General features: G+C 37.1%; 1 protein-coding gene across 2 annotated transcripts in view; it reads right to left on the bottom strand.

Annotated features, from left to right (window-relative positions):
- LOC115221304 (nicastrin) overlaps positions 1–13,170 on the bottom strand; it is a 70,276-nt gene that overhangs the window by 36,890 nt on the left and 20,216 nt on the right. For both annotated transcript variants that reach the window (XM_029791463.2, XM_029791464.2), the window contains exons 5-11: positions 12,689–12,831; positions 11,252–11,509; positions 9,596–9,757; positions 7,915–8,151; positions 6,453–6,622; positions 3,058–3,247; positions 1,686–1,773 (exon numbers count right to left, since the gene is read on the bottom strand). In XM_029791463.2, the coding sequence (XP_029647323.1) occupies positions 1,686–1,773; positions 3,058–3,247; positions 6,453–6,622; positions 7,915–8,151; positions 9,596–9,757; positions 11,252–11,509; positions 12,689–12,831 (1,248 nt within the window). The remainder of the gene's footprint in view (positions 1–1,685; positions 1,774–3,057; positions 3,248–6,452; positions 6,623–7,914; positions 8,152–9,595; positions 9,758–11,251; positions 11,510–12,688; positions 12,832–13,170) is intronic.

Here is a 13,170-nt window from a genome sequence, read left to right as displayed (position 1 = left end):
ATCCTGTCTTCTTACCTGCTAAGAAAATTACTTTTATTCCTGTTTAATAATTTCCTTCATTTTATTTTTCTATTTTAATTACAGTTAGTTTGTAGAATTCGAAACTGATCTCCTAAGACCATTAGCTATGTTGTAATAATTGAAGTGAGAATACACTGCAATGATCTCCCTTTACCTTCTACAAGACAAGCTAACATAGTCATTTGCCTTGAAGGAAGCAGCATAAAAATCCCCATCAAAGCACATACTATGATCTTTAAAAAAAGGACACATTGGATGATTTAACCCTTTAGTATTTATATCGGCTGTACCCAGCCCAAATATTCAATTTGTTTTCTGTTCAAACTGGCCAGATCTGGCTTCTCACACCTGTCCTACAATGTCATTCTAAAAATAAACACTCATATCATTGAAATCTCAAAGCTACAAGATAACGCATGATTAATTCAAAACAACAGAGTGATCGGAATGCTAATAGGTTAATTCTAGATGCATTATATTTGAAAATAAGTGATAAGATGGTCATGGAAGGACTGCATTTAATTGTAGGTATATTCAATCAGAGTGTGATCTAGAGCTAATCAATAACACTCATCACTTATGCAATATTTTTTTATTACAGCAGTGAATTATATCTCTCTACATGATGTTGCTGTTGTCAGGCATAAGGTAACAATAATAGGATATGAATAACTGACTTTTTAGTTGGAAGACTGTGTTAAAAAAACCTCATCAATTTGGCCAGCACTTTATAATCACCCATAAACAAATTTTCAGGGGACATCATCATCATCATCATTTTAACGTTCACTGTTCCATTCTTGCATCAGTCATATGGAACTTGTTGAGGCAAGCTTTCTATGGCAGGATGCCCATCCTGTCATGAACCTGTTTCCAATTAGGGAAATATTTCCCTTTGACCAAACATATTTTCATAGAAGATTATAAACAAAGGACACTCCTAGCATGATGGTCACACTTGTTTTACATCTATCGCACACAGTCAAGGAAACAATAACACACATACACATATAAATACAACAGACTTCTTTCAGTTTCTGGTTGGCCCAGTGTTTTGGCAGAAAAAAAAACACTTGCCCAAGGTGCCAGGCAGTAGGACTGAACTTGAAACCATGTAGTTGGGAAGCAAGCTTTTTACCACAAGGCTAATTACTAGAAATGATAAACCAATGATTGTCTGGATCAGCAAGAAGCAGATCGGAAACTGTTCTGTATCAGTGCTGATAGAGAACAGACATGAGATGTGCACTAAGGGTGACAGCCGGGTGAAGAAGGATCAAGAAATCCAAGCGGAAAGAAACCCTCTTGCAGAACAGATGAGGAAAGAAATGGTGAAAACTGACCTCGGGTTGCTAAATTTCATGGAAGAGATAACAAGGAGATGCAACATGTAGCAAAACACTGAACTGGAGAAAACCCATCCAACTCATATTAGCATGGTAATATGGACATAAAATACATATTATGATGATGATGATGTCAATGAGGAAGAGGGGAGGGGATGGAAGGAAAGTGGGAGGGTGGCATAGGAAGTAGGGAAGATGATGAGGAGGAGGATCTAATGTTGTGCTTTTGAAGTAAGGACTAGTGTTTTGGGGAGATGGTCTTACAGCAGAGAGTAGGGAGGAGAGAATAAAGAAATACAAATTTTACAAGATACTTACCAAAACTTTTGACATAATCACTTGTTATGACTGAGTGGAATATAGAGCAGCTACTGTTCCGGATGTAACAATACAATAATTCAGCAACCTGTCACAAACAAAGGACATTGAAATTATATAACTCATCTTCCATTGACAAAGATATATATATAACATTAAAATAATGTAGGTTTAACACTACTGGCCCCTTGGATATAAGGAGCAATCCTGCTATTACATCTGGGTTCAGTCCTTTTTAGGCAAAGTACATTGCATCTACCAAATCAGAAAAGAATTAAGATTTGCAAGTTAATAAGAGAGTCAATTGATCTGCTAGAAATAGCAACTATTATCCTTCGGATAATACATCATACTGTCAAAAACTGTTTTATCCTTTAGATGTCAATAACTTCTTATTTTCTCTCTTTTACCTTATTACTGCAAATGAAATGTTGTTTAGTACCATGTCAACCTGATCAAGTAGACTTATGATCAGAGACATTCTCATTGAGACCATCCAGTAATAAGCCTTTCTATTATAGTCATCCAGTTCTTTATTCAGACAGAATATCTAGGACTACATTATCATTCAATGTGAACTTTTTTTAAGATAGTAAAGTGCAATTCAACAGTGAATTTGGCTATTATTTCTAATGTGACAGAGTGAGATGTAAAAGAATGTGATGGTTGCATCAACAGGGTGTTACCCAACTGGCAGTAAGGAGATTAAATTCATACTCAATCACTAGTGCTGCAATATTCTCTCACAAATGATATCCAGCTCCCAAAAGCCCAGTTCACCTAGCTGAAAACAGATGTCATTGAGAAGTCACCAATCTAAACAAAACCACCGGATATATTATAACCATTTCATTACCTTGAAACATTTAACTCAAATATCCTAATGTGGGAGCTCAGATAATACAAGTTACCCCTGAATATCTTTCCAAGATAATGTACAAGGAGGTGCTGGGATATTCCTGGCTCTGGGTAAAAGGAAATAAAAGATCAGTTAATTATGATTTTATTCAATATATTCCCCTCCCAGACTCACACTCTTATTGCAGCAGTCCTTCAGTTTTTCTAAGCCCTGTAAAGGAACTGGGAAGATTGGGCTTCCAACCAGGCCTTTTGCAATACTCTTAAAGCCAGTAACTTTTCAGCACCCTCTTGTAGATCTGATACAATGAGATCAATGTGAGTACATTTACTCATTAACCAAAGGTCCCTGATCAGTAAAAGTCAATCAATCAATCCACTTTAGTCCTGCTTGCATGACAAGCCAAACTTTGATAAACCCAGGTTACTCACTCATAAAATGTCTATGTACCTACCACCCACTTAAAAAAGAAAAAAACCACTTCAAAAAATTGTGATATTTCAAATAACTTACTATAGAACTGTTTGCTTTTATATGAGATCCCTTTTGACCAGTACCTAATTCAAAGAGTGTCTGTGCCAAAACTGTAGATATGTTAGTCAAGAGGAGGACTTGTTTTGAAAGTGTAAGGTTCTCTACATCACCACCCGGAATATAATCCACACCAATTAGTTCTCCAAGATCAAACATACTGTTGTAATATCTGAAAATAGAAAACAAAAAATAAAATAAAATAAAAATGTTATGATGGTGAAGACTGAGTCTTCTGTTTCATCTAATATTCCAGGTAAAGCAAAGATGCAAAAGTGAATTGTTGATGTTTTCAAGTTGAGTGAAAAAGGGTGCTTGGAGACTAGCAAAAGTGGAATGGTTTGATTATTGAAAGAACATACTGACAATCCTCATCACCCTTTGTATAACACATCTTTTGCACTCTCATCCTCTCGCTCTCTTCCACTCTCTCTTCCATTCTTGATCCTTCACTCACTCTCTCTCTTTGACTGGGTAAGCATGTATTTCCTCTACAACAACACACCTGTTTCTGTTGCTTTATCACATTTTAGCCTCTCATCACCTGGCACAGGAAATTATGCCAGTTGTGATGCACCAACAAGAAAGAGTGGTAACATAAACATACACTAGAAAAAAGCTCAGAAAAATATCAAGTGACCAATCCAAAGAAATAGAAGGATCAAGTCTAATCTATCAGGCATTGTCATCAAGGACAGGAAAAGAAAAGCCTCTGAATTAAAACAGCAGTTCCAACAGATGAAAATGTATCGCCCAAAGATATAAATCAAATATAAATAATAGGCACAGGTGTGGCTATGAGGTAAAAAGCTTGCTTCCCAACCACATGGCTCTGGGTTCAATCCTAGAGTGTGGCACCTTTGGCAAGTGTCTTCTGCTATAGCCTCGGGCCGACCAAAGCCTTGTGGGCAGATCTGGTAGATGGAAACTGAAAGAAGCCCATCATACATATATATGTGTGTGTGTGTGTGTGTGTTTCTCCCCAACTACCACTTAACGACTGGTTTTGGTGTGTTTACATCTCCATCACTTAGAGGTTTGGCAAAAGGGACCAATAGAATAAGTACCAAGCTTAACAAGCATTAAGTATTGGAGTCAATTCATTCAACTAAAAATTCTTCAAGGCAGTGCCCCAACATGGTCGCAGTCTAATGATTGAAACAAGTAAGAAGATAAAGAGATACATCTAAAAATAGGGATAACCAAAAAGTAGGGATTTTGACAACAGAAACAATCCCTATAATAATAGGTGTCATTGAATTGATTAAAAAAACATGCAGAACATAACTAAAACTCCCAGGACATAAATATAAACAACAGAAAATAGCACTACTCTAGGTATTGTACACATATTACTTCAAATATTTTCAATAAAACAGAAAAAAACTAAACCAAAGCCATGACAGCACAGTAGTGCAATGAAAACGTGCAGCACAAATAAGATTACTGAAAAATAATGATGTTGATTTCTAACATTAGCACAAAGCTTCAAATTTGACAGGAGGGGTAGACTCAAATCACTCTTAATACATTACATTACTCAAAATGCTGAACCTTATGCAGATGACTGAGGACTGAGATATGTGGCATATTGTTGTACTTGAAGAAGAACTACCCATCACAACAGAATTGTGATCCAGAAAGCACTGGTGCTGGTGCCACATAAAAAGCACCCAGTACACTCTGTGGAATGGTTGACATTAGGAAAGGCATCAAGTTGTAGAAACCAAGCCAAAACAGACTATGGAACCTGGTGTGGCCCCTGGCTTTACCAGTTCTTGTAAAGCCATCCAACCCATGCCAGCATGGAAAATGGATATTAAATGTTGATGATGATGTATATAGTGAATAACACTTTCAACATTTATTCATATATATGTTTGTCTATCAGTAATTGATGAAAACCAGTGATTTTGGTCTTCATCATGGTTCATTGGATATTATGTATCTGTTATTGGCTGATTAGACAGATCCAGCATAGAAATAATCCTTTCAACTATAAACAGAAGGCCTGAAAATTTGTGGGTAGAGGCATAGTTGATTACATTGACCCCCACCTCAAAAGGATAAAAGGCTAAGTCAACCCTGGCAGAATTTAAACTCAGTACATAAAGCTGGAAGAAATGCTACAAAGCATTTTGTCCAGTATGTTAACAATTCTGTCAGCAACAACAACAACAACGGTTTCAAATTTTAGCACAAGGCCAGCAGTTTTGGGAGAGGGGTAAGTTGATCACATTGACCAGTGTTCAACTGGTACTTTTAATGACCCTGAAAGGATGAAAAGCAAAGTTAGCCTCAGTGGAATTTGAGCTCAGAATGTTTGTATTGATAGGGGTTTCACCTATTGGGGCACTTCTGTGTCTGTGCTGTGTAAGTGATTCAGCTGTTGGAGTATTTGTTATAGACAGTCCCTATTTTGCTGGCATAAGCACAAGCATGGCTGTGTGGTAAGAAGCTTGTTTCCCAACCACATGGTTCTAGGTTCAGTCCCACTATGTAGCATCTTGGGCAAGTCTCCTCTACTATAGCCTTGGACTAACCAAAGCCTTGTGAGTGGATTTGGTTGACAGAAACTGAAAGAAACAGTATCTCGTGTGTGTGTCCTCTCCACTACAGTTTGACAACAGGTGTTGGTTTGTAACTTGGTGACTTGGCAAAGTAAAACTGATCAAATAAGTACTAGCCTTTAAAAATAAAAGTATTTTTGGGGTTGATTCATTCAACTACAAAGTTCTTCAAGGTGGTGCTCCAGCATGGCCACAGTCTAATGATCGAAACAGATAATGGGTAGTGGAGCACCATGAGCATGGCTGCTTAGTGGATTGGTGTAAACCTCCACCTTGAAAAATCTTCTGAAAGCTAAGGTTGCCTAGGTTGTCCTTCAACTGGCTCCCAGAAATAAATTTCTGTAGCTCTTTCCACTTTTGTGTGTGTGATTGTCCAGTTTGATGTTAGTTTCAATTCAAGGCAGTCAAGAGATGACATAATCCTTTATTGTTAGTGGCCAGTGAAGTAGTGAAGACTTCAATACTTCATTCCATGTCTTTTTGGGTTTCTCACTTCTGCAACATCCCTCAATTTTAAGTGGTCAGCACTTCTTTTTGCAACTGTCCTCATACAACTCAATACAATAACAAATGTGAGGTAAAAAAAAAATTGTTAAAGATGTCCCGCTGGACTTTATCCACTGTCCCTTTAAAATCAATAATACTCAGGCTAATATAATTGTTTAAGACTCTTGAAAACTATGCCCCAGCATGGCTGAAGTCCAAAGACCAAAACCAGAAAAATAACAAAAGAAGGTATGAAGACATAAGACTATAAAACAAATTGTGACATTGCACAGACTTGTATATCTTTCAAGGAAGACTTACATATTTGTGAACTCTTTTTCGTGGTTAGTGAGCATAACAGTTGGTAGCGCAGTTTCCCGCAGGAAGCGTTGAGCAGAAGACGGAGGCAAAGGACGAGAAGTATTTGGTTCCATTACGGTAACATTCAGCTGTTCTCCAATTTTTTTTATCTTTTTCACCAGACCGTCAATCTGAAATAGAAACAGAGATTATAGTGTGTACATGTGTAAGTGCATTTTCATTACATACATACAAATAAAGTATCATACAGTGGATATTTGAGAGCATATAAATCCAAAGGTATAGCAATTTGATGTATGTAAATGTACATTAATACTAGTGCATGTAAAGGTGGTGAGCTGGCAAAATTGTAAGCATGCTAGGCAAAATGCTTAACAATATTTCATCTGTCCTCTAGTTCTGAGTTCAAATTCTACCAAGGTTGACTTTGCTTTCAAGGTTCGTAAAATAAGTACCAGTTGAGCACTTGGGTCGATGTAATTGATTTATCCCTTCCCCAAAATTGCTGGCCTTGTGCTAAAATTTGAAACCTATACTAGTGCATGTACATTTTTTTTGTTTCTTTTCATTCAGTTAGAAAAGAGAATGGGATGTTCAACTTGAACATATTTTAGTCAGTCTAAGAGGGAAAATGTGGGTAGGAAGGGAATGCCACAGAGTTGATACCCTAGGGTTTAGGCAAAGTAGTTAGTGTGGAAAAGAGGGGCAAGTATAGCAGCATGGCTGGTAGGAGGAGGAGATACAGGCATGTGGTGCAATCCAGGATATATGTAGAAAAGGAGTACCTGAAAACCAATAAGAAACAGTGCAACCAAAGCTAAAAGATAGGAAACAAAAAGATAACCCCATAACTGTCATGTTCTATGACCAACAGGGAATAAATGGTAAATTTTGATTTGATAATATTAAGAAAAAGGGTAGTGGATGGCCAAATCTGTAGATACTGAATGAAATATTACAGTGTGTTTAATCCAAATCCTGCAGGGGTTGACTGTCTTTTCTTTTGGGGTCAAATAAATATGAGTTATATTATGGGTCAATATAAATAAACTATACTCCTCTAAAACAGTGGTTCCCAAACTGTTTTGTTCTGCTACCCCCTTAGCACCTAAGCCACATTCCTAGCACCCCCCTGCCACTCCTCACCACAAATATAGACCACTTTCTGAAGCAAATTCAAAACAACTATATTTCACAAATAAAACTTTAATTAATCCATTACTTTGTTGTTTTTACACCCATTGCCCCCTTTCAGCCACCCCATTATTGCCCCACATTTTTCAATGTGCCACCCTCTTTTTGCTGCTCCGAGGAGAGTGCAGTACCACCTATTTTGGGAGCCTCTGCCCTAAAATATGTTGTCTTATTCCAGTCTAAGAAATTAATAACAAGAATATAATTTCATCGATCAAAGACTTAAGTTACAATATGAAGGAAAAAAGAAAGAAAAAAGCTATCTTACCTCAGTGGAAATATTTGAATTGTAGCTCATTGGGTCTGTGTGTAGCCAGACATTCTCTGCCTCATTTTCTCTGTAGCCTAGCTGGTTCACTTCCAAAAAGTGAGACAGATGATTCAAACCAATCTTTTGCAAAGCCCGAGAATAACTTAAGCCACCAGTTTTGCGAAATGACGTTGGGAAACTGCCTACTTCCATATCATAGACCATGCGGCTTGATCCAATATAGTCAAAAGCTTCCTAATTAAAATAAAAGAATCATCTAAATAATTAAAAAGCAACAAAAATAATTCATCCACACATTTTCCCCATGGGTAGGTAAGTTGGATAATTAATTATAATTAATATAAAAACTTATAATTAATGGAAAAAGTTATTCTATACAAAGTGATATCAAAAAGTTCTCAGACTAGTTATGTTTAATAAAAAAATTAATTTATTTACCTAAGTTTTAACATCATCCCCTTCAAAATAGTCACAAAAAGTTTTATTATTTTATAAACATCTAGTCATTAAAGTGAAAAAATTATCAGAAAAGCCTTTTCTATTCATTTTTTTCAAATATATATATCATCATCATCATCATCATCATTTAGCGTCCGCTTTCCATGCTAGCATGGGTTGGACGATTCAACTGGGGTCTGTGAAACCAGAAGGCTGCATCAGGCCCAGTCTGATCTGGCAGTGTTTCTACGGCTGGATGCCCTTCCTAATGCCAACCACTCCGTGAGTGTAGTGGGTGCTTTTTATGTGCCACCCGCACAGGTGCCAGACGGAGCTGGCAAACGGCCACAGACGGATGATGCTTTTTATGTGCCACCGGCACGGGGCCAGGTGAGGCTGGCAACGGCCACGAACGGATAGTGCTTTTTACTTCTTAATTTGAATGGAAGCAATGCAAGCGGAAACAAGAGGAACATAATTAAGATCCACACTTGAAGATCAAATAGATACATATATTCATATATTCTTCCACATTTACAAAATGGATGTATCAATTCCAGATATAAAGATATGAAAATATATATAAAAAGACATAAGTCAGTGTTATACATAAAACATAGTGAATTTACATTTTAAAAGTTATAAAATATTGGTACAATTAAAAATTTGGGATGATGAAACATTAAAAGGACGTAGTAAAAAAAACCTCCGAAAAATAACACCAAAATTTAAGAATTTAGAGTTCCATCTACGGGCTGTTTCAGACACGTGCCAAGTAATATGATATATTTCATATTATCAAAACTGACACTCCCCTCATCAGGATGTTTTTTACACACACTATACAAAAACAAATACAAAAATACTAATATACAATTACATACCAGCCATTTGTAATCCAGGATTACAAATGGCTGGTATGTAAACGTAGTGAGAAAAGATCTTCAGATGGTGGGCCTCACAGAGAGGATGACAAGAGACCAAGACTTCTGGCAATTCGCTGTGCTTGAGAAGATACATCAGGTTAAGTAAAATTATGGTTGTCTTTTCATACAGGGATGTCTCCAGCATCCTTCTTTAGCTAAGTGATCCTAACCTTGTGAGCTTGTGGGTGCTGGTGCCACATAAAAAGCACCCGTGCCAACCCATGCCAGTATGGAAAACAGATGTTAAATGATGATGATGATGATGAAACAACAAAAAATTGAAAATGGATAAAACACTGCATGTCACCACTTACCCCTTGGAAAAATGCAAACAGGATGGTCTTGTTCTCTTGTGAATTGATAAAGTCTTCTTTAAATCTTCCAATGGCTTCAGCAGCAGACAAAAGAGCCACAATGCTGGTGATTGGATTGTCAGCACTATTATTTACATTCTCAAACATATTCATGTAATCCATCTAGAGAGAAGATAATACACATAATTAACAATAGACTTCTACACAAGCAGATTAAATGAAACAACACTTGTCTTGACAAGAACACCTCTGTTCATGTTAAAAGAAGCTATAAGCCAGCAAGAAGCAAGTCATTAGATAAGTAACATGAATCCCAAGAGACAGAAGACTAAAAAAAAAGGAACAAAATACCAATAAAGATACTTTTATTTTTGTCCATTCTCCTAACCCAGTGATGCCCAACATTGGGCCTAGGTAAATTGTGGTGGGGTGTGGGATCTAAAATTTTTTCTTAGTAGAACATGGAATTGTGAAAATCTTTTTCTTTTCACAGCAAACATACTACACCTATACTCAGCCTAGCCAAACCAATCCCTCCAGCCAAGCATACTATGTGAAGACTATTAGCTACAGTATAGCACTATTCTAGTGCCCTAGTGTGGATATTTCACCGGTGGGGCATACATTTTTCTGCAAAGCTATAGTGGGGCCTGGGGCAAAACAGGTTGGGAAACACTGTTCTAACCATAAGTTGTGGTGAAAAAATTGCTTTTACATCTGCATGGATAACCTACCTATAACTAACCACAAAGTGGGAGTGCAGCCCTGTTAGTGCCAAGTCAATTAATTAACAACATCTCTAAATCAGGAATACGTTTTAATTTAAATTTTAACAAATTTGCATCCTTCATGCTTTTTCTTTCTAAACTTTTGCTTACCAAAAATAATAAAACTTGATTCATCCCCATATTACTACCTTCATGTTTTCTCTCTCTAACCAGTCACAAATTTGCAATGATTCCAAATTGAAAACTAGCTGTGGTCACTTCACCAAATCGTCTCCCCTTTATCCTGTATTTCCTGGAGTGTCGCTATAATAGGGCACGACAACCTAGCAGAGCCCACGCCAATGCATTCATTTCCAAGTTGTTACATCCAGAGCAACAGGTTTTGAGCTTAGTACTGCAAGCTAACAAAAATCTTACCAAATTTACCTGTGCTGCCATTGTGAACAGCTATGAACTGTTCCTACCTTGCAGTACCTAGTTAGAGGTGGAGAGGCATTTGCTTGTTAAAAGTGTCTTGTCCACGGACATAATACAGTACAAGTGAGAGCTGTACATCACTCAAGTAGTCGTTTAACAGAACCGTCATTTTAAATGCAAGCAGCTCTCCCCATGCATCAGGAAATGAACCAATGAGGGAGCCTTTATATGCTTGCTTCATCTGCTAGAAGTAGTAGCCAAATCTTCCTTAAATCATACCCTAGCACCTTAGAAAAAAAAAAGGAAGCACACATTGGACAGGTTCCTGATATACAAAAAATGATGGGATGGTTATGAGTAGAACACTTTTGATCATATGTAACAACTTCAGAAAGTTTTAAAAATGGTTATGAGGACTCTTCTTTCTCATATTCAACACATAAATGAATCAATAAAAGGAAAAGACACAAAAATATAAACAAATATATAACAACAAAGCTAAAACAGCTACCCTGGATCCGGCAATAATAACAGACTTCTCAGCAAGTTGGTCATCAACTGATTTTGGGTTAACAAAACCAATAACATTGTTGTTACTGAGTGGATCACAGTAATGCATCATGCTGGTGGTCAAAGATGTCATGTGGCTGGAACGTCGCATACATGTCATCGAATCTTTAGCAGCATTCATGTAGTCTTTCAGCTCAGCTGCACACAGTGGGTATTGCAATCCTGTGTTATTCTCAGGGTTGTTATATCTTTCATAACACTGAATTAGAAATAGAAAGGCATATATTAAAAACAAAAAAAAAAGCAATAATAGATCTCAGAGCGAGTTATAAACAGTAGCTACAACACATCGTGACGTATATTTGCCATTTAAATATGGCTAACCCCAAAGGGTGGATGTTACTGTAGTTTGTAGCCCCAGGAGGACACCTCCTCATTCCCTTTGCAAATACTGATAGGGCACAGAAAGTGTGTCTATAGCCAGCTGGAGGAGATGTCCTCCTGGGGCTACAAACTACAGTAGCATCTACCCTTAGGGGTTAGCCATATTTCAATGGCAAATATACGTCACAAAAAAAAAGAGAACAACAAGATATGTTTGTTTGAAAGCAACAACAACCCAGTTAGAGAAAAATAAACTCAGCTACAGGCACAACACACTAATGGTGAGAGAGTACAAACTCATAATCACATTGCTCAGTACTATGGCAACCTGGCAGTCCAAAATCATGTTAAGGTAAAAGACTCATATTAGGCTTCTGTCTGTCTGTTTGTTTTTCTCCCAGAAGAGAATACCAGAACATCTGAAACTGATGGAAGGAAGCAAACTTGGCCAAATGTTTGCAACAAACTCAATTCTGCTAAATACACCCGAAAGCCAGGTAATGGCTTTAATGTAAAAGGCGGCGAGCTGGCAGAAATGTTAGCACGCGAGGCGAAATGCGTAGTCGTATTTCGTCTACCATTATGTTCTGAGTTCAAATTCTGCCAAGGTCGACTTTGCCTTTCATCCTTTCGGGGGTCGATAAATTAAGTACCAGTTACGCACTGGGGTCGATGTAATCAACTTAATACCTTTGTCTGTCCTTGTTTGTCCCCTCTATGTTTAGCCTCTTGTGGGTAATAAAGAAATATTTAATGTATGAGGCAGATCAGTCAAGAATAGGAACAGTATTACTGACAGGTTTCTATACATATCCTATGTGCCAATTTTCATTCACAAAACTTTTAGTCAACATGAAGTTATGGTTTACAAAAAGGAAAAAGACCCACTTACCCAAAGTGCTGTGCAGGGAAAGTGAACTCAAGACCATATAGTTGAGAAGCAAACCCACACAGCCATGGCTGCACCCATAAATAAACATTAGTCAATGTACAGCTATTTTGATTAGCAGTTTGATAACTTAAAACTATACAGACTCAAATAAATGTTACTTACCTTTTCAATAATGTACTCAACTTCTTTGGGACTATCCAATAAAAAAATAGGAATGCTAAAGTCCTGAAACATCATACCACTTCCTGGAGGATTCCACTGGACACTTCTGCAATTTTTGTACATGGTGTTGTTCCAGTATAATCCTACAGAAGTTATTTAAAAAAACGAGATAAGCAAGAGAAAAAAATTCAAATAAAAATATTATTCAAAGAAATCCTTTGAATTTCTTCACCATTTTAGAAATGTTATTCTCACCAGCAAGAATTGCGAGTTGTTGGCATCATAAGAATTTTATAAACATTCAAGAGAACCTGAAACATTCTTTTTTTTTGTTGTTTTTTTGGAATAGTATATCTCAAAACACACACATAAATCTATAAATAGCAGGTAAATATTGGGTTGAAAAACTGGTGGAATTCTACTTTAAGCATGCTATATAACCCCATGTAACCCCATATAACTTGGTGAGTGGGGTGTCAGAA

Source organism: Octopus sinensis, linkage group LG18 (genome assembly GCF_006345805.1).
Source record: "Octopus sinensis linkage group LG18, ASM634580v1, whole genome shotgun sequence".
NCBI lineage: Eukaryota > Metazoa > Mollusca > Cephalopoda > Octopoda > Octopodidae > Octopus > Octopus sinensis.
The sequence above is the reverse complement of the archived record's forward strand: the minus strand, read 5'-3'. Positions and strand labels throughout refer to the sequence as shown.